The 22,534-nt window shown below is 41.0% G+C and overlaps 2 protein-coding genes across 2 annotated transcripts; both read left to right on the forward strand.

Annotated features, from left to right (window-relative positions):
• The first annotated feature begins 147 nt into the window (after positions 1-147).
• gpat4 (glycerol-3-phosphate acyltransferase 4) lies at positions 148-7,745 on the forward strand. Its single transcript, XM_023406455.2, has 13 exons — positions 148-286; positions 1,428-1,733; positions 2,883-2,952; positions 3,051-3,345; positions 3,431-3,505; positions 3,774-3,863; positions 4,149-4,242; positions 4,410-4,525; positions 5,443-5,498; positions 5,593-5,678; positions 5,753-5,881; positions 6,019-6,098; positions 6,397-7,745. The coding sequence occupies exons 2-13, from the start codon at positions 1,566-1,568 to the stop codon at positions 6,557-6,559; spliced, it is 1,422 nt and encodes a 473-aa protein (XP_023262223.1). The 5' UTR covers positions 148-286; positions 1,428-1,565; the 3' UTR covers positions 6,560-7,745.
• A 217-nt stretch (positions 7,746-7,962) lies between these two features.
• rab11fip1b (RAB11 family interacting protein 1 (class I) b) lies at positions 7,963-22,447 on the forward strand. Its single transcript, XM_023406502.2, is given in 7 exon segments — positions 7,963-8,461; positions 15,675-16,102; positions 16,236-18,132; positions 19,989-20,209; positions 20,212-20,827; positions 21,256-21,370; positions 21,560-22,447. Coding segments are annotated over 7 exon segments (3,837 nt in total). The 5' UTR covers positions 7,963-8,108; the 3' UTR covers positions 21,767-22,447.
• Positions 22,448-22,534: the final 87 nt, after the last annotated feature.

Below are 22,534 nucleotides of genomic sequence, written 5' to 3' on the forward strand. Positions count from 1 at the left end.
TTAATTAATACCTATGATGGACACTGTACAATTCCTCATAATAGATGTAGATGATCTGTCTATCGATGCCCAGCCCACGGTGCAGTGACAGCATCCCTCATTGGACACCTGTTGCTATGACTCTGTAGCTGTAAGTCGCTGCTAAAAGCTGGTGAAGCCAACACAGTGTGTCAGTGTGTCCTGTGCTCCAGCCTTGACTGTCCAGATGGAGAACCACCTCACCGTCTGTCACCTCAATCCTCCTCAGACACTGGACTAACGTTAATAGCGTTAAATCCGGAGGACGGTAAGAGCCGTTCCCTTTGTAGCTAACACATAATTAGCCATTAGCCGTTAGCTGGGAATCAAAATTAGCTTTCCTGCTATTAGCAGCTCAGTCTTAAGATAGCATGTTATCAACCAAACTTGTCAAAACGTCCTAATAATACTATACACGTAGCTGATGGTCTCTCTCTGAAGAGAAGAGACGTGATAGCTGAAGGTGTCCCGTTACAGGATGCTCACTCTGGTGATGTAGCAAAGCAATAACTGTCAACGTTATATAATAATATTTAGCTAAAGCGTTGCTTCTAGATATCATAATGGCCACTCACTATTACTTAATTAACTCTGCAACAGATGCTGAGCGTCTTTTAATAACTAACTTACCATCATTAATAGGAATTCATCATTTTTAGTGGTATTGCACCTTTCAGGCTTGACGCAAGAAAGTTACAGCTGTATTCTAAAATGTACTTTCAGTAAATCAAGTAATTAATAACTATTCACAGTATTTTACATTTTATTTATTTATTTAATTGGTGATACAGTATACAACAGATAAACCTTGACAGAGAACACAACAGAACACATACATCAACTAAATAATATGATGTAATATAATATAGTATAGTATAATATAATGTCATATAATATATTAATTCAATAGCTTTGTTTCTCACAGCCTGCATAAAAGTTATTCCAGGTTTTAAACTCTTAAGGCATTTGCCGTTAATTTACAATTGTGAGCAACAGCCATGCCCTCATTGTTGAAAAGCTAAAACAACTCTTGCTCCTGCTGTCAGAAAAAGTCAGTGAATTCAAAGAGGAAATCAAGTCAAATCAGAGAGTTTGAACAAAAGTTTCCACTTAATAATACCAAATATGAGAGGGGCACCCAGGAGGTACCACTCTATCAGTTATAAAGTGTAGGCTAGAACTATTGAATATATCAATAACGTGTCAATAAAATAATACACAAATAATATTTTATTAGTGGTAATATGTGGCTAAACACTTTATTGGCCATCAGCAAAGAATGCTGTGCAAAAAATCATTGAATGTCAATCACAGTGTAGAACAAATCGCCTGAAAGAGAGCAGTGAGGATTATAAAGTTTGCACTTTTTCTGAGTGATGTTGATATTTTGTGCTGTCTTTGTCCAACAGACTATGAGCGTCTCCTGATTCACGTGTCGCTGTCGGCCACAGACACAGAGGCTTCAAACAGATCAGAAGACTCGCCTTAAAGCTGAGGGTTACAGTGTGCTGTGCAGTCTCATTCTCTGTGTTGCCACTGTTGGTAGCATGACTTGGTTTACACTTCCTGTTGACAACCTGCTGTGCAGGTGTCTTGGCATCTCCATCACTGTGTGGTTCACTCTTCTGTTTGTCTTCATAATTGTGCCAGCTGTACTTGGAGTCTCTTTTGGTATGCGCAGGCTGTACATGAGGACGCTTCTCAAGATCTTTGAGGTGAGCTTGGTGTCAGTTTAATACACAATATTATTAGAGGTGTACAAATCAAAGACATTTATATTTGCATGTTATTGAATGGTGAATTGGAAAAGTTATTTTATTTATTGATTACACATCATACAACATTTTGAGTCAAACATCTTACACTATCAGTAAATTGCTACAGTAATATATTATTTCCCTCAGAGTTGTTAGTAAATTTTTATTGAAGTGTTAACTTAAATTTTTTGATTAAAAAAAGCACGCCTTGCTGGATGGGACCCCTGGGAAGTCCGAATTCAGAGAGACTTTCAAAAGCACAGGACATACTGTTGCATCTTTTTCCTCAGGGACTTTGGCTTTGGGACAGACCCCTGGGAAGAGCTTTTAGCCATGGGACTTCCATCTGAGGTGTTGTACATACTGCAGGGAGCTCAGACTCTTGGGAAGGATTTTTTTAACATTATTTTTTTTTGGTGGCATTTGCAAAATGTTTTCCTACTTTCGTAAAGGTTGTAGGACAGTTGAAGGCAACTGTTGTAATCCAGTTGTTTCGCCCCTGTAGTTGGTTGTTGGGGCTCAGGATACAGCCCTGTTGGAGCCCCTGGAGCTGGTCAGTCTGAAGTGGCTGTTGGTGCTGTCATTGTGGTGTTTATATTTGGCGCACACACCAAGCGATGGTTCTTTAAATGTTCTCTCTCCAGGTTTAGGTGGCACAGAGCTCTGATCCTTCAGAATTGTGACCTACTTATGCTTGAGTAAGTCAGACAAAGGGTAGAGGGTTGAAAGTGTTGAATGTTTCTGTCATTTCTGTGTGTTGTTTTCTCAGTTGCAAGCTTCTCAGAAAAACATGTTTTGCCAACCCTCTCTTCTGCAGAACTGTAGTCTCCAAGGATCAAGTTGTCTACTTCTCACTCTGATCATATCACAGTCTATGTTGCCCATATTCTCTTTAAATCATTAACCTTGATTACAATTTGGGGGAATGCAATGTTTATTCCTGCTCACGCAACTTCATATTTGCTGGTCAGTAGTAGTGTATCTGTAAGTAAGTCTTTAGTTCTTGCTCTTATGCTGCTGTATGAACATTACAGTAAACAGAGAAACTGTAATACTGAATTGTTCTAATCCTCTAATCGAGTTATCTTAATGGTTTTTCTCTTAAAGTGGGCAATGCTACGAATGGAGATGGGAGCAAAGGAAAAGAATCAGGAACTCTATAAACCATATAGCAATGGTAATATTAATATTTCTCAGTAATCAATGCCTATTGTACATGTATCATTTCTATAATTTCATCCAAACACATCTTTTTTTTTCTCATTCTCATTGCAGGTATCATAGCCAAAGAACCACCATCTTCTTTGCAGCAGGAGATCCAGGAGCTCCGTGGTTCAGCCTGTCTGCGCTCAGAGCCGGAGTTTGAGATGGCCGACATCTTCTACTTCTGCCGCAGAGGTGTGGAGAGCATCGTGGATGATGAGGTGACCAAGCGCTTTTCAGCCCAGGAACTGGAGAGCTGGAACTTGCTGACTCGGAGCAACTACAACTTCCGTCACATAAGTCTGAGGCTTACCGTCCTGTGGGGCCTGGGGATCCTCATCCGCTATGGCGTCCTGCTTCCTCTCAGGTCAGAGCAGCACACAGGCAGATTCGTCTCATAGTACAATAGCCGAGAGTGGGTCAATGTCAACTGACTGTTGTCTTTCCTGCAGGGTTACTCTGGCAGTCACTGGCATTGGTTTGCTCCTAGTCCTGACTTCTTTGGTGGGCTTTTTGCCAAATAGAGAGTAAGTTTCCCCCAGTTCCAACAGTAGTTCAAAACATGCATGTGAATTTAGGACTGTAAGTTAGTCTACAAGACTGACTATTGTAATCATGTAGACTGCTCCGCAAACATTTTTAGCAGATCAGGGTTAAAATTACAACACTTTTCTTTTCCAGAGGGATTGTTCTGCTGCTTTAAAAATGAAGTGTCTGTTTGATAGACCTTGAAGTGTGCATCAATACTGAAGGGACTGGAGTGAATTGTTGTGGCATAATGCTCTGTGTCTTCAGGTTAAGGTCCTACCTGAGTGAGAAGGTTCATTTGATGTGTTACCGCATCTGTGTCAGAGCTCTCACAGCAATCATCACCTATCATAACAGGTACAGGATATTTGATATTCAGCAACAATATCAGCTTCCTCAGAAACAGTTGAATTTATTGAATGTAATAATTATGAGAGCAGTGACATTCACAAGTATGATGGCTTTTTATAAGCAGCTTTTTGTAAATGTCTCCTCTTCAAATAATATAATGAGAAGAAAAACACTGATAGGACCTTCAGAATGTGATCCGTGTAATTGTTTTTCTACACAAAGTGATGTCGTTTTTCTATGTGTGTGGCAGTGAGTTGTATCTCTGTCTTGAATAAACTTGTTTAATTGCAGGGAGAACAAACCACAGAATGGTGGGATCTGTGTGGCCAATCATACAACACCCATTGATGTCATCATCCTCGCCAATGATGGCTACTACTCTATGGTAGAAGAGTTTGTGTCTCTGTATACTATAATGTGTTTCCGTGAGCCTGTGTGTGTTCAGTCTTCGTAAGGCTGAAGAATTATGAAAAAACTGCTCAGCTTTTTTAGTTTTAGAGATGAGTAGAGATATTGTTTTTGAGCTGAGCTTGAGTTGAATTTGTCTCTCAGGTTGGCCAGGTGCATGGAGGATTGATGGGAATGATCCAAAGAGCCATGGTCAAATCCTCTCCTCACATCTGGTTTGAAAGATCAGAAGTTAAAGACAGACACCTAGTGGCCAAAAGGTAACACTGCATTGTCTCGGTGTTGCTGTAGATTGTTCAGTGGTACTGCTGAGCAGCCAGTAATCATTTTTATGGTATTCATTTGGATAGGTGATATTGCTGATGGTAAGCAGTGAGTGTCACAGAGAGGATCATATTGTACGGTGGTCCTGCCATTCACCTCTCTATGTTTCTTATTATGAGTGGAGTTTTGTTTAATTATGTTCACATGGTTGATAGTGAAGCATTAATAAAAAGATTAAAATGTTTATTTATAATTGTTAGATTTTATTCTGACACACTGTGATACATACACACTATATATTACTATAGACTTATACTAAACACTTACATACTGTACAGTATTTTTACACAAAAAAAATCTAAATTTGTCTACATGCTGGTAAAGGCCTCCCAACAAATAATACACCAGTCACAGAGACAGCAGCACTGTGAGTAAAGGACCTCAAATTGTAGCAGATTTTTGTATTCTTGCTCTCTGTCTTTTTAGATTGATTTGTCTTTGTTCGTTTCCCTAATGCCTTTTCACTTAATGACCTAACAATACCAAATTTGGTGCATGGTGTTAAGTGACAAATAATCCATTAATGTTCCACTATGACAAACAGTGTGGCAGCCATCAAGCAATTAACTTGACAGTGGACAAAAATCTAACATAAAGCAGCTTGTGGTTCAATCTTAGTTTGTGAAATTGGCACGACCCTGAAGCTTTGTGTTTAAAAACATTTAAAATACAGTATATACTGCTCAAGTTATATTTCAACTTGTCATTGTCCACTGTAATGATTCTGATTTGGATGTTAGGCAATGATTTGATCGTTCCTATTATATTTGCTCAGATCGGAAACTACAGTATAGAAATTATGTAAATGGCTACATTTGGGTAAAATATTTATGTATCTGCTTTATCATTTCAGACTTGGTGATCATGTTGCTGACAAAACCAAACAGCCTATCCTTATCTTTCCTGAGGGTGTGTATCATAATGCTGTAGAGCAAAAGTAACTGTTGATATGCTGCTGTTTTGTTTAGTGTTGCTAAAGGTCTTTGCACTGTGTCATCGACAGGTACTTGCATCAATAACACATCAGTGATGATGTTCAAAAAGGGCAGCTTTGAGATTGACTGCACTGTCTATCCAGTCGCCATTAAGGTAGGAACATTTTCCTCCTCTGCTCATTTTGCTCTCACTTATAGACGTAATATGTCCTTATTTCCACCTTGCAGTATGATCCCCTGTTTGGGGATGCTTTCTGGAACAGCAGTAAGTTTGGCATGGTGAATTATCTGTTGAGGATGATGAGCAGCTGGGCCATTGTCTGCAGCGTTTGGTATCTGCCACCTATGAACAAAGAGGTGAAGCTTTGTCACAACAAAATAATGATGATGATAATGATATAACTTTTAGACAAGCTATTATTTATTCGTTCTACTGGAGGACTGTTTCTACCTTTCTCAGCCTGTTCTTTTTTTTTTTTATTGTCCTTGTCTAGGAAGGGGAGGATGCGGTGCAGTTTGCCAACAGAGTGAAAGCGGCCATCGCTGCACAAGGAGGCTTAGTGGATCTCATTTGGTGAGTCATTGTTGTATTTAAATGTCATAATATATCAGTTAAATTATAGGTGCTAATGGTTGTTAAAAAGGGGGAGGTTGCCAATGGCATGAAACAGATGCTGATTCACAAAACACATTGTTAATATTAATAGCTTTTCAGCTTTGACAAAAACTGCATTATCACACCCTGAAGCTAATTCATGGAGGCAATCCAGGTTATTCCCTCCAGGGTTTGTGGAAAAAGTAACTAATAACACCGTGTCAAGTCTGTGTGTGATTCACTTTTCCTTTTTTTTTTTTTGCCTGTGTGCTCTCAGGGATGGAGGGCTGAAACGAGGAAAAGTGAAAGATGCTTTTAAAGAGGAGCAGCAGAAACTCTACAGCAAAGTTCTTGTAGGTGAGCATGACCAGGAAGACCACAGTGACGACAAACATTTAGAGGACGAAAATCCAGAGGAGCATGAAAACAGCCGAGAATGAAGCAAAAGACAACGAGGACACAGTGAATGTATGACATACTTTTATTGTACAAGACGTACAGACTCTACAGTGACATCTTACACATAAATGTGAATTATCAAAGTAGGAATTTATATTGTGTCATTTTTACCAGGCTCAGAACCAAAGAAAATGATTTTGTAGCATGTTTTGTTTTGATATTTATGTTTTTATCATATTTATTTAATGTGTTGTATGTTGTGACATTATGTTGTAAATGATTAAAACATTTTGACTGTTTGTGAATGATGAAAACCTTAACATCATGGAGGAGCATAGCTATTAAGAAAGCTGCAACTATTTTAAGTGTCTAGTACTACAGTACAGTTATTACGTCACAGACACTCTGGCAGTGCCAACACTTGTGCGTCACCTTTCTAATTGGCTCAAGGCTCTATATGAGTCCGTAGATTTAATCTTTGCTGGGCATTGTACTTCCTGTGAGCCATGATAATGGAAGGTTTCAGTTTGTCTGTCTCAGATTGTTAGAGAAGTATTTCTGTGGAGGATTTGAGATTCAGGGCGACACAAAGTAACTTCACCAGAAACTTAATTTTGTTCCCTTTTTCAACAGAGGAGTCAGTGTTCAGACATGGACCATCCTGCATATTGTGACACTCAACAGTAAACATGCAAATCAATGCACAGACTGATTTCAGACAGCTATATAACTGTATAAATAATTTCCCATACTCACGTATTGAGCAGAAAGGGAAATCAATTCTGGAAAGGTTGCCTGTCCATTAAAGGGGTAAAACAGAAACCAACAGACACACTCAAAGTTCTTCAGAGCTATCAATGCATCTGATCTGCAAGTGGAACGAAACAGATACAGACAGTGCCACTGCAACCTGATTACGATTCAAACTGGAGCTGCATGTGAAACTGAATCCAACCATATGAACCCTATCAGCTGTCACGGTCTTGTCACGTATCCCGTCCTTTCTCCACGTTACAGTCTGAGAATTATTAGAGCAGAGAGGTCTCATGTTTTTAGATGACAAATGTTCAGGCTACCCCTGCCTCAACATTTATGTAATCTAAAAACATTATATGACATGGAACTGTGACTACTGATTATTACATAACACGAGCATTGTCTAAAAATACTACAGCTGGCATTGTTTTCCTGTCTTAACCTGTGACATAAAAGAGAGAAGTACCTGAATCGAGTCTATCAGTTTTGTCTTTCTTTGAATGCAGCTATTGTGGGATGATGCTGATGCACTCTGGCAGGTGTCAGTAGGGATCAGGTGTGACCTATTAGCTCCAGTAAGTGATTGTGCTGGTGTGAATGAGCACACAAGTCATGTAACCCGTTAATCTGTGGGAGTGTCTTGTCTTAACCAAGGCCCTCTCTCGGTGTAACCACGCCCAATCAGCTGTTTCCTCAACTTCAGCGAAGCTCAGGAGAAAACTTTTTCTTCTCTGCTGACCAGTGGGCCGATGGTAGACACCACGGCGTCTTGTTTGTGGGCTTCATTGTTAGAATAATTTTACCGCCAATAATCCTGCGACAAGTGTCGTCAGCATGTCCTTGGCGGATCAGCAGTGGTGTCCCACAAGCGTCCAGGTAACGGTGCTCCAAGCCCGAGGCCTGAGGACGAAGGGGAAAAACGGCACTAACGATGCGTACGCGCTTATGCAAGTTGGCAAGGAGAAGTATCAGACCTCGGTGGTGGAGAAGAGCGTGGCTCCGGTGTGGAAGGAGGAGGCCGCTTTCGACCTGCCGCCGCTGCACTTCGGTGGAGGAGGAGGAGGAGAGCGGGGCACGCTGCATGTCCACGTCCTGCACCGTGCCCTGGTGGGTCCAGACAAACAGCTGGGACAGGCTGTCATCAACCTGCTGCAGCTCAGTGAGGACAAGACCCGCAACAAGACCGAGTAAGTGAACACAGCAGGGAGAAAGGCTAGTTGAAAATAATGTGAAAGTTGTGTAAAAGTTGCAAAACCACAGGGCAGAAAGACTCTGCTACATGTAAAGTGATGCATTTAAAGTTTTGTTTAAGTGAAATCTTTTAAAACCACAACCACTCATGCACAATGGTCTATTTCCGGATGATATATTATGCCTACTGGATTACAGGTGATGCTCACATTGATGCATGTGTTGCAGCTGTTAAAGGGGCAGGCTGGTTTTAATTAGCTACTCTATGCACTGCTGGGAAGTTTATGTATTAGAAAGCATAGAGAGCAAAACCAGAATGTCTTGTCCAACCAACAGAAAAAAAGCCCAAAAGATATCCAGTTTATTATCATAGAAAACTAAGAAAAACAAAATAAAACTCACATTTAAGATGCTGGAAATGGTTCAGTAAGACTATGAATATGCAAGGCCTCAGTGGAGGGCACAATATGCTTTTAGCTGCATGTAAATGAGTAAATCATGGGAGGTGCAAAACAGACTGAGTAACTGTGATTTTCATCTGCACCACAGGGGAACAACTGGTTGCTGGTTCTGTCAGTTATACAAGGCTTTGTGGTGTTGTAGGACAAAACCATAATCCCTATTAAATCCCTAATAATTACAAATCATGTCCTTTTTTTTTTTTTGGTTTAATACAAAAATTATGCAGCATCTGTGATAACCGTGGGTTAGGGTCGCTGTATGAAATCGATTTGCTTAATCTGCATTTTCAAAGCCTCTTTGAAAGTGAGTATGATTTCCCTCTGTGATATCTGCACTTTTTTCCTACTGAAGTGAGGTATTCAAGCACACACACACACACACACACACACACACACACACACACACACACACACACACACACACACTCTCATACATGCGTCACTACACGGACCCGCTCTGGTGGGTTTGACTTATGAATGTTGCCCACTCGCTCCACTGCAGCTTAAGGGATTTGTTCCCTCGGCTGCAGCCTTCAAGGATGCCAATCAGCATTAGCTACTCAGGCGAATGAAGTGAGCCAAAAGATTCACTCTTTCATTGACTGAACTTGACAACGACAGAAAGATCCCTGCCGAAGAAGACCCCAACTTCCCCTCACCGTGCCCAGTCGAGCACATTTCTCATGAAGGACACCGAGATTAGAAACATCAAGCATTCAGATTTGAATTCTCATTACACGGCATCCACACATGACCAAAGGAGGTGAAGTAATTAAATCATACATCGCTCCCGTGTTTGGAATGGCAGTGATCACGTTTTACAGGCCTGGCTGGTGCTACTGGTACAGTCTCAGTATTGGCGATTATACCTGCTCCTTTAAGCCGAAAACTCTTTGCACGGTCAAAGAAAAGGTTTAGTATTTTAATTCTTGTCATCCTTTTTTAATTTAAAATTCAAGATTGATCATCCTCTCACAGTTAAACATCTGTATTTCGGTAAGAATGGAAAACCTTTTGTTGCACTAAGCTGTTTCTGGATACTTCACTCCCACACCTTGTGACCGGTATTATACAAAAGCAGACTGCATACCAGCCTGTTCGTCTTAATCCACAAACACAAACACGCGCTAACACTTCCTTCTCCTGCCCCCTTCACGGTTGTTTGCTGTCGTTCGGGTCTGTCCGCTCTGTTTGACATCCATACCAGGGTTAGATTCGATATTGTGGTTCATTCCTGCTCATGTTGTGTTCATCATAAAACCATACAGATTTGCTGTCTGTTCATATTATGGCAAACCTTCATGAAACAGTGAAGTTTTTTTTTTTTCTTTATGACTGTCACAGTGAAAAATCCATAGTTCAATTAGATTTGAGAGCATGAAATGAGCTGTGATTTAAATGCCACATGTCACAAATCTTCTCACACTGTTCTGCATTCCCTTGGGTTTGGCGATTGTCCAACTGTCTCCCTCCGACCTGGAGGTATAAAAAAAAAAAAAAAAAAGGATGTTAAACTGAACTTCACCTGGCTGTGTGCTGCACGTTTAACCGTGCATGGTTTTGGATTTTGTGGCGTGGGTGCGTCTCTGATCACATTTTGCCCTTTTTGGCAGCGTGTCATGCATGAATCAGATATGTTTCCCTTCAGGACTGCTGCACGCTGAGACACGCGTACAGTGTTTCACGAGGATTTCTTACACTGAAATTATCTTTTTTTTGGATAAATCAGCAAACATGCTTTAGCTGGTGTTGAGTAAACGCTCTGCTCGGTCTCTGTTGATCTTTCTGTGAGCCTGGTGAATGCACCTTGCCTCTGAGGTTTAAATCCAGCTTTAGCCTCACATTCCTGACTGTTTTTATCAACGAAAAACAAACTGTGATGGCCTCAAGGACAGTCTACCAGGGTCAGTTTTACTGAAGAAAACCACTGTGGCTGTACTGGCACCCGACAGATAAACAGTGTTACATGTTTGCTACCAGTAGCTCTACTGTTGCATCTTTTGAAGACTGTTTGCAAATCAATGTGCTGCTATTACTGTTTTTTTTTACTCAACAGTCCTAGATTTATAGTAGCTGTTCTCCTAAGTACAATAGGTCTGCGTTAGTACTTCTGCTTGAGGTGCTTGATAAGTGTTGAGCCTGTAGTTTGATTATATGGTTGTGTTTTTATATTGATCACTGACCATTATTTCTTAATTTTAACTTTAAAAGGAAAATCTTTTGCGAAAACAAAACCACGACTGTTACAATCAGCTTTCAATCATATCACATGATATTCCTCAGCATATAGTTTTCCCGGTTCTTTCCCTGACTTAAGGACTTCTTACCTATTTTGGCTTAAAAGTTGTTTTAAAGTATGAAGTAAACGAATTAGCTGTAACTGTGTGGGTAAAGTTTGACAGGGAGCACAGCAACAACAGCAAACACATCGTTATAAGCCAGTCATCTATAAAAACCGGTTGACTGTCCCAGCAGGCATTTTAACCTGTCATAGCAGGAAAGACAGGTGTTAATATTCACATTAACAATGACTCTGCCCTGTTCCATAGGTCATGACCGTTTGATAATGATCCAACATGCACAATACCCTGAAACTGAAGCAGCTGATTGAAACTCACTGACTTTTATTATTTACACCTGTACTTTTCCCACCGGGAGAGGTCACAATGTATTCACACGCCTATGAAAAGGCTTATTTTCTAACTTCAACACCATAAAGCAGCTACAGGGGTATTATGAAACCCATATCAGTCAGCCTAACAAACTGCCTCATCTACTAACAACAAAACCTGCAGGTCTAAGAGCACCTGTGCGGCAAAGCCCGGATACAGAAAAGTAACTTCCATAACACCTATTTAGAAATATTATGATGAAATGATATTTAGAAACCTGCAATAAGTCTCTATTACAGGTTACAGCCTGCACAGTGTGAGCTCTAGCATGTATTGTAATTGATTTTTGGTTTAGAAATGGCGCAAGGTTCAACCAGTGGTTTGTGACTGCAACGGGAAAGGGAATTTCTTTTTCAGTTCCACTGCTTCCTTTGCCATGTACAGGCCTTCATTTCAGCTTCTCTGACTCACGGATGTGGACTGATGCGATAAGCCGTGGACAGTTTCGCTCCTTGGATATTATCACTGTTGAGTTGTTTTACTCACTCAGCTCTTCTCCCACTCATGCAGCTGTGTTCTGTGATAAGAAAGGCTTGAGCCACTCAGGGCATTGTCTTATCAGTGGTTCAGGCTTCATGAGGAAGGATGTGTGTGTGCAGAAAGTAGAACACATTTACAAAATGTTGAGTCATGCGTTATCCTCTTGCGGTTCTGTCTGTACAGCAGAGCAGCACACTTTCTACTATTCACAGGGATGTTAGATTACTGAGTTTAAGGGCATCATTATCATCATCATCATCTGGTCATTGTGAAGTGAAAGCCTTTTTCTCTTAATTCCTCCTCCAGCGCTCTGCTAACTAGCTCTACCAGTTAACGCCCAAACACTTTTCGCAACTTCCCCTCTGATTCAGCTGAAGTATCTTACTTCTCCTCTTTATGTGTGTTTGTGTTAGTTTGTGTGGGCATCACTGACGCACAATGTTGTGGATTAAACCTATACTACAATATACTATCGGTGCTATTACCACGTATACTAATACTTACAGTAGTAACACTAATACTGAACCATACTTCACTCTACTAATACTAATATTGTACAATACTACAGTCTACTGATGCGTCTGCCATACTAATATTAATACTAAACCCATGCTGGGCTCTGCTTTACTATATACTACACAATAGTGATATTGTATTAGAATTACACTACTTTATACTACAGTGCTGGTGGAACGGTTCAATTCATTATCATTAAGGATATTTTCTGTTATTGATATTTATATATCTTAATATGACAAATATTTATAAAATAATGTAACGGATGATACCAAGCAATTAATATGCATTAAACAAGGACTATAATAATTATCTTTGTTAGTTACTTTTTATTATTATTATTATTATTATTATTATTATATTTCTAGCATTACTTATTTACCTCCTCTCTCCTAACTGTTGAGCAATTGTAACACGCCGATCTCCTTCTTGAGTTTTTCTGATTCTGATTTTTTTTTTTTAAATAAATAAAATAAAAAATAAATAAATTTGTGGAATTATACGACGACAGATGATTTTATCATAATGTGATGATAATGAATAAAATACTGTTTATCATTAGGCCATATGAGGGGAACTGCAAAACTTTTCTACTTTGGCAGTGAAACTATTCAAAACACGCCGCAACACCACGGAAGGATTGGATGAAATATTCAGTGTCATAACTTTGAGCCACATATAAACACCTCACCGTGCCTGGGAGTAAGAACAAAACGGCTGCAGAATAACATCCACATCGTACAATAACTGGATTATCCATCTAGCTGCGTTCTGCTGATCGACATTCATCAGGCAAATCATGAAGAAGCCTCACGGGGAAATATTTATAATGTCAAAGGCTGAAATTTGCAAATCACAGCCCATAACTCATCAGCAGTAGGAGGCAGGGGAGCTGTGACAGCAGTCTCCAGGAAAAGGCGTTTCCCCTCCTTAGTTTGTTTGTGCCACACATCTGAAGCATTCCTGAGAGAGGAGGTGGAGGAGGGTGATCTCAACAGCGTGTCTGATTCAGGACCACTGAGAGGAATGTAGATTCAGTGGCATCTCAGGAGGGAGGGTGTTATATAAACTGGAAAAAAAAAATGCTTCCACATTTATCTGCTTTTTAAAACCACATTTGTGAGCCGTATATTCATTTTGAGGTTTACTTTTGTGTTTCACATAACTAGAGAGATGATAGGCCCACAACACAGAAGTATGTTCTTTGCACACACACACACACACACATAGACAGACAGACAGACAGACATGTACACACACACACGCTCACAGACATGCACACACAGCCCCTTCCTCATTTCCTCAGGAATTCAGATTTCAGTTGGAGTTGTTTGTTCAGTGGTGAGCTGACCTCAGATTTCTGCCTGATAGACACTTTTTTACGCTGACTGGTATTTTTTGTCGCTCTGTTGAATTATTCTGCTCATTCTGAGGCTCTTCTGTCACTGCTGGGCCGTGACACAGGTGCAGGAGCGCTTTCAAAGTGGACACAGTCTGGTCTCAGTGGACGTCTTACTGAATCTGTTTTGGCTTTTCTACATTTCATTACAGCAGGTTTTTAGATTGTAAGCAGTGTTTCTATTGGGCTCCTTACCCTAAATCTGCATGTGGTTGTTTGTGTAAAGTAACAGATCAATGGCGTGTGACCCTGTTGGGACCGACTCTTGCTCTGTGGCAGCTACAGTACCTGCAGCATGTTTTAAAAGGGGATGATGAGGTTAATAGCAGATTGGTTTCCTGTGAACCTGACTAATTTGAGTTTTTTGAGAGGCAGAGACTAATCTTCTTAGATGAAAACTAAGGGGGGGTGGGGGGTGATCTGGCTTGTTGACTGTCTGCAGGATTAAATGTTTAGGAACATATTGACAAGCTATCACTGAGCCTGCTAAGTATAAATCTATGCTACAGGTCAAGATGGAAAAACTGTCCATTTACTGCAGTGAGCATCTGCAGTGTGTGAGAGGAAGTACCCACAGTGCAAGCATTCATGAATTCTCCACATTAGTGGCTGCCACACACAGCACAGTATTATTATTATTATTATTGAAGAAAAAAAAAAAAAAGAAAACTTTCCTCCTTGGTCAGTTTGTGCTTAGATCACCACAGACTTTCCAAAAACATTCAAGTCGCTGCTGAGTCACTTTCCATTTGCTGCGGCTTGATCACAGTTTCCACGAAGAAACTAACAAGGGCTTGAACATTAACATACTGTCCTTGAATCTCAGTCTCAGTTTTGATGATTCCTTTAACCTTTTCAATTTGTTACATCATGCTGGGTGATAGTTTGTGTTCACTGCTCCATTAACATTCCTCTGCGACACCTCTTTATCACAGACAGCGAGTGAAGTGTCGGATATTAAAAGTACAAGATGAATGTAAACACTCAGCAGACAGTGTTTGCTGTCTGATAAATAAAAGAAATAGAAATAAAGTGGACAGTAAGTAACTAAAATATACGAATGAGCAAAAAATCACACTCTGGTAAATATTCAGGTACTTAAAAGTTTCTGTTATTATTTTAACAAACAAAGTTGGTTTAAGCAGGTTAACTTTGATGTTCTTGGTGTTAAGTAATTATTCACATACAACAGTTCTTGAATTAATCCCATAGTTTCATTCAACTAAACTTGACTGTTTTTATCATCTTTTTTAAAAAGGACAAACTAATATAAATAATAATGTATCCGTGTCACCTCCTATCAAATATAAATGACATGATCTTGAGACATCATCATGTAAATATCTTCTCTTGGCAAATTTTCTACAACCACTGACTTTAGGTTACTACACTGTGGCTTATCATAGACATCATGATGCCAATCCTGAATAAATCTCCACGACCACACCAGACAATCCACATGCATCAAAGCGGCTAAAATGTGAAAAGTGCCATTGTGCCAAGAAGTCAGTTAATTGCAGCCATAAGATGTTTTTACCCAGATAGAGCCGACATGGAAACAAGAAGTTAATGACATCCAGAGTAAATATATAAAAACTTCACATGTGAAATAATAAATCAGGCTTTTGGGCTTTGTGTATTTGTTGATATGTCATTCTAATAGCATGCCTCTCTTCAACAGATGGTTCAAGTTACTGGACAAGTCTGGCAAGGCAGACAAAGACAGAGGAGAGGTGCTCGTGGACATCCAGTTCATGAGAAACAACATGACCGCCAGCATGTTTGATCTCTCCGCTGCCGGCAAGTCCCGCTCTCGCCTGGGAAAGTTCAAGGACAAAGTGCGAGGCAAGAAAAAGGAATCGGACACTGTGTCGAGCGTGGTGCCGTCCTTCTCTCAGGTTCTGACGGACAGCGAGGACGAGGCAAATGGGGATGGGAACGTAGCTGCAGGGAAGGATGAGAAGAAGAAGAAACATAAAATCAAGTCTTTGTTTTCTCCCAAGTCCAACCTGCAGAGGAACATGTCTCAGTCCATGTCTGTCCTGCCTGCGAAGAACTCCTCACTGAGCGGCAGCCAGTCGTCTGGTCTCAATGTGGATTCCTCTGAGGGTCAGGAGCAACAACTCTTAATCCACTCAATCACTCTTTACTCCTTTTCTTTTTTTTTTTTTTTTTTTTTTTTTAAATTCACTCTTGTCTTCATTGTAATTAAATGCATGTTCATTTCCCAATGTCCTTCCAGGTAAAAAGAAGTTCAAGTTCATGATACATAAACGCTCAGGCAGCTCAGACAGCAAAGATTCCTCCGCTGGCCAAAAACATGGCGCCGTAGAACAGAGCAACCTGTGCATCAATGGCAGTCACGTATACTGTGAAGAGCCGCAGCCTCGGACCTCTCGCATCGGATCAAACTTCAGTCTGGCCAGTTCAGGCCATGGATCCATGGAGGATGTCCCTGAAAGCTCCCCCCCATCTGTTGATTCACTTAGGGGAGTGACGCAGTATTCACCCTGGACAGAAGAGGAGGAGGAGGAAGCGGAGGCAGCTGAAGTAGAAAATACAACGGAGGATGTGGATGAACTTAGAAGGGAGGAAGAGGAAAGGATTAGGATGGAGGAGGAGAGGAGGAGAAAAGAAGAGGAAGAGGAGAGGGTGAGGAGGCAAGAAGAAGCGCTTGAGAGATTGGCCGAGGAGAAGAGGAGACAAGAGGAAGAGGAAAGAGAGAGGATTGAAAAAGTAGAGGAAGAGGAAAGGATTCGGAGGGAGGAAGAGAGGAAGAGAGGAGAGGAACAGGAGAGGGTTAGGAGAGAAGAAGAAGAGCGTGAAAGATTAGCAGCGGAAAAGAGGAGACTAGAGGAACAAGAAAGAAAGAGAATGGAGGAAGAAGAGGAAAGGGTTAGGGTGGAGGAGGAAAGGGCTCTGGAAGAGAGGAGGAGACAAGAAGAAGAGGAGAGGGCTAGGAGACAAGAAGAAGAGCGTAAATTAGAAGAGGAAAAGGTGAGACTGGAAGAAGAAAGAAGGATTGAAGAGAAAGTTAGAAAGGAGGAAGAGGAGAGGATAAGGAAGGAGGAAGCGAGTGCTGAGGAAGAGACGAGGAAAGAGGAAGAACAGAGGGTTAGGAGAGAAGAAGAGCGTGAGAAAAAGAGGAGACATGAGGAGGAAGAAAAAAGGCAAAGAGAGGAAGAGGAAAGGATTAGGGTGGAGGAGGAAAGGATTAGGGTGGAGGAGGAAAGGGCTCAGGAAGAGAGGAGGAGAGAAGAGGAAGAAGAGAGGGTTAGGAGAGAAGAGGAAGAGCGTGAGAAAAAGAGGACACTAGTGGAACAAGAAAGGAGGCAACAGGAGGAAGAGGAAAGGATTAGGAAAGAGGAGGAGAGAAGACAAGAGGAAGAGGAGAGAGCTAGGAAGGAAAAGGAAGAGTATGAGAGATTGATAGAAGAAAAGAGGAAACTAGAGGAGAAAGAAAGGGAGAGGATTGAGACAGAAGAGAAAATTAGAAGGGAGGAGGAGGAAAGGATTAGGATGGAGGAAGAGAGGAGGGAAGAAGAGGAGGCGGAGAGGGTGAGGAAAGAAGAAGAAGAGCGTGAGGAAAAGAGGAGACTGGAGGAACAGGAAAGGACAAGAATTGAGGAAGAAGAAAAAAGGCAAAGGGAGGAAGAGGAAAGGATAAGGAAAGAGAAGGAGAGGAGACAAGAGGAAGAGGAGAGGGCTAGGAAGGAAAAGGAAGAGTATGAGAGATTGGTAGAAGAAAAGAGGAGACTGGAGGAACAGGAGAGAATTAGAAAGGAAGAACAGGAAAGGTTCGAGGAGGAGGAGAAGAGGAGACGAGAGGAAGAAGAAAAGAGGAGGATTGAGGAGGAGGAGAGGATTAGGAGGGTGGAGAAAGCTGAGAGGGAGAGGAAAGAAGAGGAGACCAGGAAGCTGGAGAAGGAAAAGTTAGCAAGAGATGCAGAAGAACGGAAGATGAGAGAAAATAAAACAAAAGATGGACACAAATCTGAAGTAGGTGTGGCGAGGACTGCAGATGTCACCTCCTCTAATCCGTTTGATGAAAACTTTTTAAATAATCCCTTCGAGGAGATTCCCAGCTCACGCGCTGGTCCCGACAGCGGCGCAGCCACAGCGTCCAACGACCAACAAGGGTTAGTTCAAGCCATCCTACTCATGCATCACAAACATTATGATACATACAGGATGTTTCAACCCGTAACAATATAAGAAACATTAGCTATAAACATGGGCTCATAATATTACTGCACAACAAACAGTTGTTTTCTGAGGTTTCTTTTTTTATACAAGCGGTTGGTTACGGGTTAGTCATGTCAACTGAATTAAAATAATCATTCTTAAAAGATATGTGAAAGAGCTTTCCACATAAACTCTTCTTTTAAAACAAATGTAAATGACGAAAAAAAAGTAAGACATACAAAATGTAATGCATACAAAACTTAAAACATTTCCTCAAACTTTTTTAAAATTTTTATTACAAAATGAAAACAAAAAACCTGTCTACAGCCACATTAGCGACTGTGAGGCCATTCATAACAATGCTTTGAGCTAAATGCTTATATGATCACAATGACAAAGCTAACATGCTCCATGTTCCGCCAGCATGTAGTGTGTTAGCATGTCAACGTTAGCTAATAAGTGCTAAACGCAAAGTACAGCCGAGGCTGATGGGAATGTGAGTTTTGCAGGTATTTGGTCTTGAAACTAAGTGTTTGTGAAACTTTGACCAGATGATGGAGCCAAAGATGTTGCCGTGGTTATCACAAATCATCCTGAGGGGGATGTACGTAAATGTCTGAACTAAATTTCTTTGCAGTCCGACTAATAGACTTCGACACGTCACTCAAAAACCACAAATGTCAACCTCGTGGTCGTGCTAGAGGAAAAGTCACAGGATCCTCGAAGTCAATAGGATTCATCCTCTGGGGACTATGAATTTTTCTGTACTAACTATCCTAGCAATACATCTGATGGTTGATGAAATATTTCAGTTTGGACCAAGTAGCTAATTCTTTATCGTTTCAATCTCATTGATGGACTTGTAATGCCGCTCACACTGGTCTACCCCTCACTGTGTGTGTGCATTCTCAAAATTCAGAAATACAACTGTGGGAAACGGTGCAGGTTGTGGATGTTGCACAGCAGGGTGAAACTAGATATTGTCAGTTGTTATCAGTGTCATTGTTATCAGTGACTCAACAGGATGGGCAACACAACACCACAAGAGGCAGTGAAACTAAATTTGAATGAGGAAAATGAAATAAAGTCGGAGTCATTTACCTGAGACCAGAGAGTGTTTACCTGAATGTTCAATTGTTACTTCGTCTCCTGTTTTGCAGTCAGTGACGCCACAGCAGCAGACACTTCTCATTTAAATGCAACCTGAGGCTGAAAACATCATGAAAATTGCATAGCTGTGTTAATTGGTATGAGTGCGCAGAGACATAGAGTGTGTGTGTGTGTGTGTGTGTGTGTGTGTGTGTGTGTGTGTGTGTGTGTGGGCGGGCAAGGATCTGTTTCGTTTGTCAGCTGAGATTAGGAGCTCATAGCACAGTCTTACCTCATTATATCAGGTGCCATGAACAGGTAGAGAATCTGACTCCAAACTTTGGGCAATTACTCTGAGTTTGACAGTAGTGGATGGTAATATCACAGAAATCTGGATGAGTTTTGCTTTGCATATTAAATTTTTTTATTTTTTTTTATTACAGCAATACATCTTACCACATTACAATGCCTTAACACTGTGTTTTTTTCAAATGAAGAGATTGGGCCTTTCTGTGATTTTCTTTTTTTGTTTGCTCTCTAATTTCGTAACACAAGGTTTTACACAAGATTTTAATATCTCTAATCTAATTTTTTCCAACATCCTTGATGACATGTTTAAGATGATTATCGAAGGCCAGTGAAGCACTTCTTTTTACAGTGACTGGCTTCCCTGTGAGACTCTAAGTGAGCTGAAACCTCATTAACTCTGTCTCTATTCCAGGTGTCAGTCTGCTGTGTCATCGGTGAGAAGCAGGACAGCTTCCACTGATGAAAAGGACCTGATTAGTGCTCAACGGGAGAAGCGACCAGCTCCTCAGCCTCCAGGAAGGAGTCAAGCTGAGAGTCAGAGGGAGCAGGATGTTGTTACACGACACCTGGCACAAATGAACAAGCAGAGTAATGACAAAGACATCAAAACTGCCAGTGTTCTCCCTCAGCGCGCACGCAAATGATCGCCCCTCTGAGTCAGTCTCCCGCAGATACAACGGACACCCAGAGCGAGATGCAAAGTAGTTCCACCAAAGGAACAGCGAGTGTAGCCAAACACAGTAAACGTCCTGCGCCATCCAGACCTCGCTCTGTGGAAGAAGAGCCATCATCTGAGCCCAAAACAGCCAACAATACCCAGAGAGGTGGCTCAGAGACAAAACACGTCCCTGTTGTGTATGGCTCAAATCCATTTGAAGATGATGAAGATGAGCTCACAGCCGAGGATGATGCGAAAACCCCAGGTAATTCTGGTTCAGTTCACTGGCCTCCAGCTGTGTCCCAAGCTGCTGATAAAGACGCTGCCTCCCAAGCGAAACTCAAATCCTCAAAGATAGCCCGCGCTCCTCCACCTCCCGCGAAGAAAGCTGCCACGTCAAGCACTTTAATCCGCCAAAACACTGACGGAGGCCACGTCACGGATGATGCAGGTGCGGCTGTACCTGATAACGGTGCACACCAAGCATGTGACCCACAGCCTGAGGCCGTAATCTCTGTGCCGGACCAGGGGACTTCACGGAAAGAGCCCCAGCCCGGGAGAGCGCAGGAAGTGCCTTCTACAACTTCACGCAGGTGAGACGGCTCAGTCAGGAAGCAGGAAGGCAAAAGAATATTTATAAGACGCGTCTTAATTTATAGATCACACACCACTAGCTGTAGATCTCATGCCGTAATATATAAAAAGAAAAAGATCCATCACGCTGCACATTCCTAATGTAGTCTTCTATGATTCATCCTTATTTATTTTTCATCATTGATACTCATCCATCATTCATCTCTGCTTGTATTATTAATTGCGTTGTATCCGTGGATGAATTAGCTCACAGCGTTAATAACAAACCATATTCTGTTTGACTGGTGATTGCTGCATTTACTCTTTTATCTTATGAAAAATGATATATCTCACAAAGTCATACTCACACATCAATAATCCATTTACTTTCACTCTCATCCAACCAGTGCTTACATCTTTCTTTCTTCTTCTTTGTTTACCATTGCAGACTTCAACCTGTAAAACCCCTTAATCCTCTAGACCAGCAGTCTGTCTCCAATGTTCAAGGGGGAAAATATAACCAACCCACAGGAATCCTCAGTGAGGTTCAGGAGAAAACAAAGGTATTGTGTTTTTTCCCCCAAAGACTTTTGAAGTGGTTTAAAGATTTTCCATCACACTTATCAAAAGAAACAAACAAAGTGTTCATATGTAAATGCTTCTTCATCAAATAGGATCAACGTTTGAATCTTTCATCAAGGGTTTCGTGTGTTATTTGTGTTTTTAATACACGCACACCATTTCTCTCACAGGTAAATGACACCGGGCTGAAAGGGCCGTACTCCCAGCTGACTCGAGAGGAACTCATCTCTCTGGTGCTGAAACAGGAGAAGCAGCTTACTGAGAGAGACAAAAAGATATCAGAGCTGGAGAAGTACATTGACAACTTGCTCGTGCGTGTCATGGAAGAGAAACCAAGTATTCTGATGTCCTTGAGCGCTCTGATGAAGGCTGTCTAGGTAGATTCACAATTGATGCTTTATTCCCGCTGTATCGAACCAGTGCAGACCCGATTTCAGGTTTAACAGCAGTGGATTCGAACAGTTTAGAGTTCACGTTCAACATGTTGGCAGATGAATAATGATAAAGACAGATATATATTTTGTAAAAGAAATCTTGCAGAGTCTGTTTCAGTTCCAGCCAAGAGCCTTTCAATTGAAGGATTATGTCAACTTTCAATCAAAGATCAGCATAAATGTATTCTACATTTTTCTAAATATTTAGTTATATTTTTGACACTTTGCTACAGTATGTACATGTCTGACTTTGAAACAAACCCTTGTGTATTTGTTATGATTGTTTTCATGTTGAGCATAAAATCCTGTCTAGTAATCACTTGAATGTCTATGCCTATCTATTAATATATTACCTGGCAAAACAAAGTGCATACTGTCTGTTTTTCTATAGTCTGTTTGCTTTTCACTGGTGTGTCCAGTTTAAAGAAGAGCCTTATTTTGCTGTTAATGTGCACTAGTTATGTAGATAAAGTGTCCTGCTCTTGCACTGAATGTCAAAAGTTTACATGATTCTACTAACCCCCAAAAAGCACTTTAATTAAGCTTACACTATTAACAATCACTGTACTGATGTTACTGCTGTGTGGTATTAAAAGATGCAAAATAAAATCAACCTTTGAATAAGCAACTCATTCATTCTTATTTTTTCGTCTGAACTTTTCTCCTCAACATTTTAGCAGTACCTAATAGGAACTGATCATAGTTCATGGG

The sequence above is a fragment of the Seriola lalandi genome, unplaced genomic scaffold (genome assembly GCF_002814215.2).
Source record: "Seriola lalandi dorsalis isolate HSWRI2012SDOR001 ecotype SW California unplaced genomic scaffold, Sedor1 jcf7180002054309, whole genome shotgun sequence".
Classification (NCBI taxonomy): domain Eukaryota; kingdom Metazoa; phylum Chordata; class Actinopteri; order Carangiformes; family Carangidae; genus Seriola; species Seriola lalandi.

Coding starts and splice junctions, on each gene's coding strand:
- gpat4 (XM_023406455.2), top strand. CDS start 1,566: ATGACTTGGTTTACACTTCCTGTTGACAACCTGCTGTGCAGGTGTCTT. Junction 3,506..3,773: donor GGCTTTTTGCCAAATAGAGA/GTAAGTTTCCCC, acceptor CTGTGTCTTCAG/GTTAAGGTCCTACCTGAGTG. Junction 4,526..5,442: donor AGACACCTAGTGGCCAAAAG/GTAACACTGCAT, acceptor TTATCATTTCAG/ACTTGGTGATCATGTTGCTG.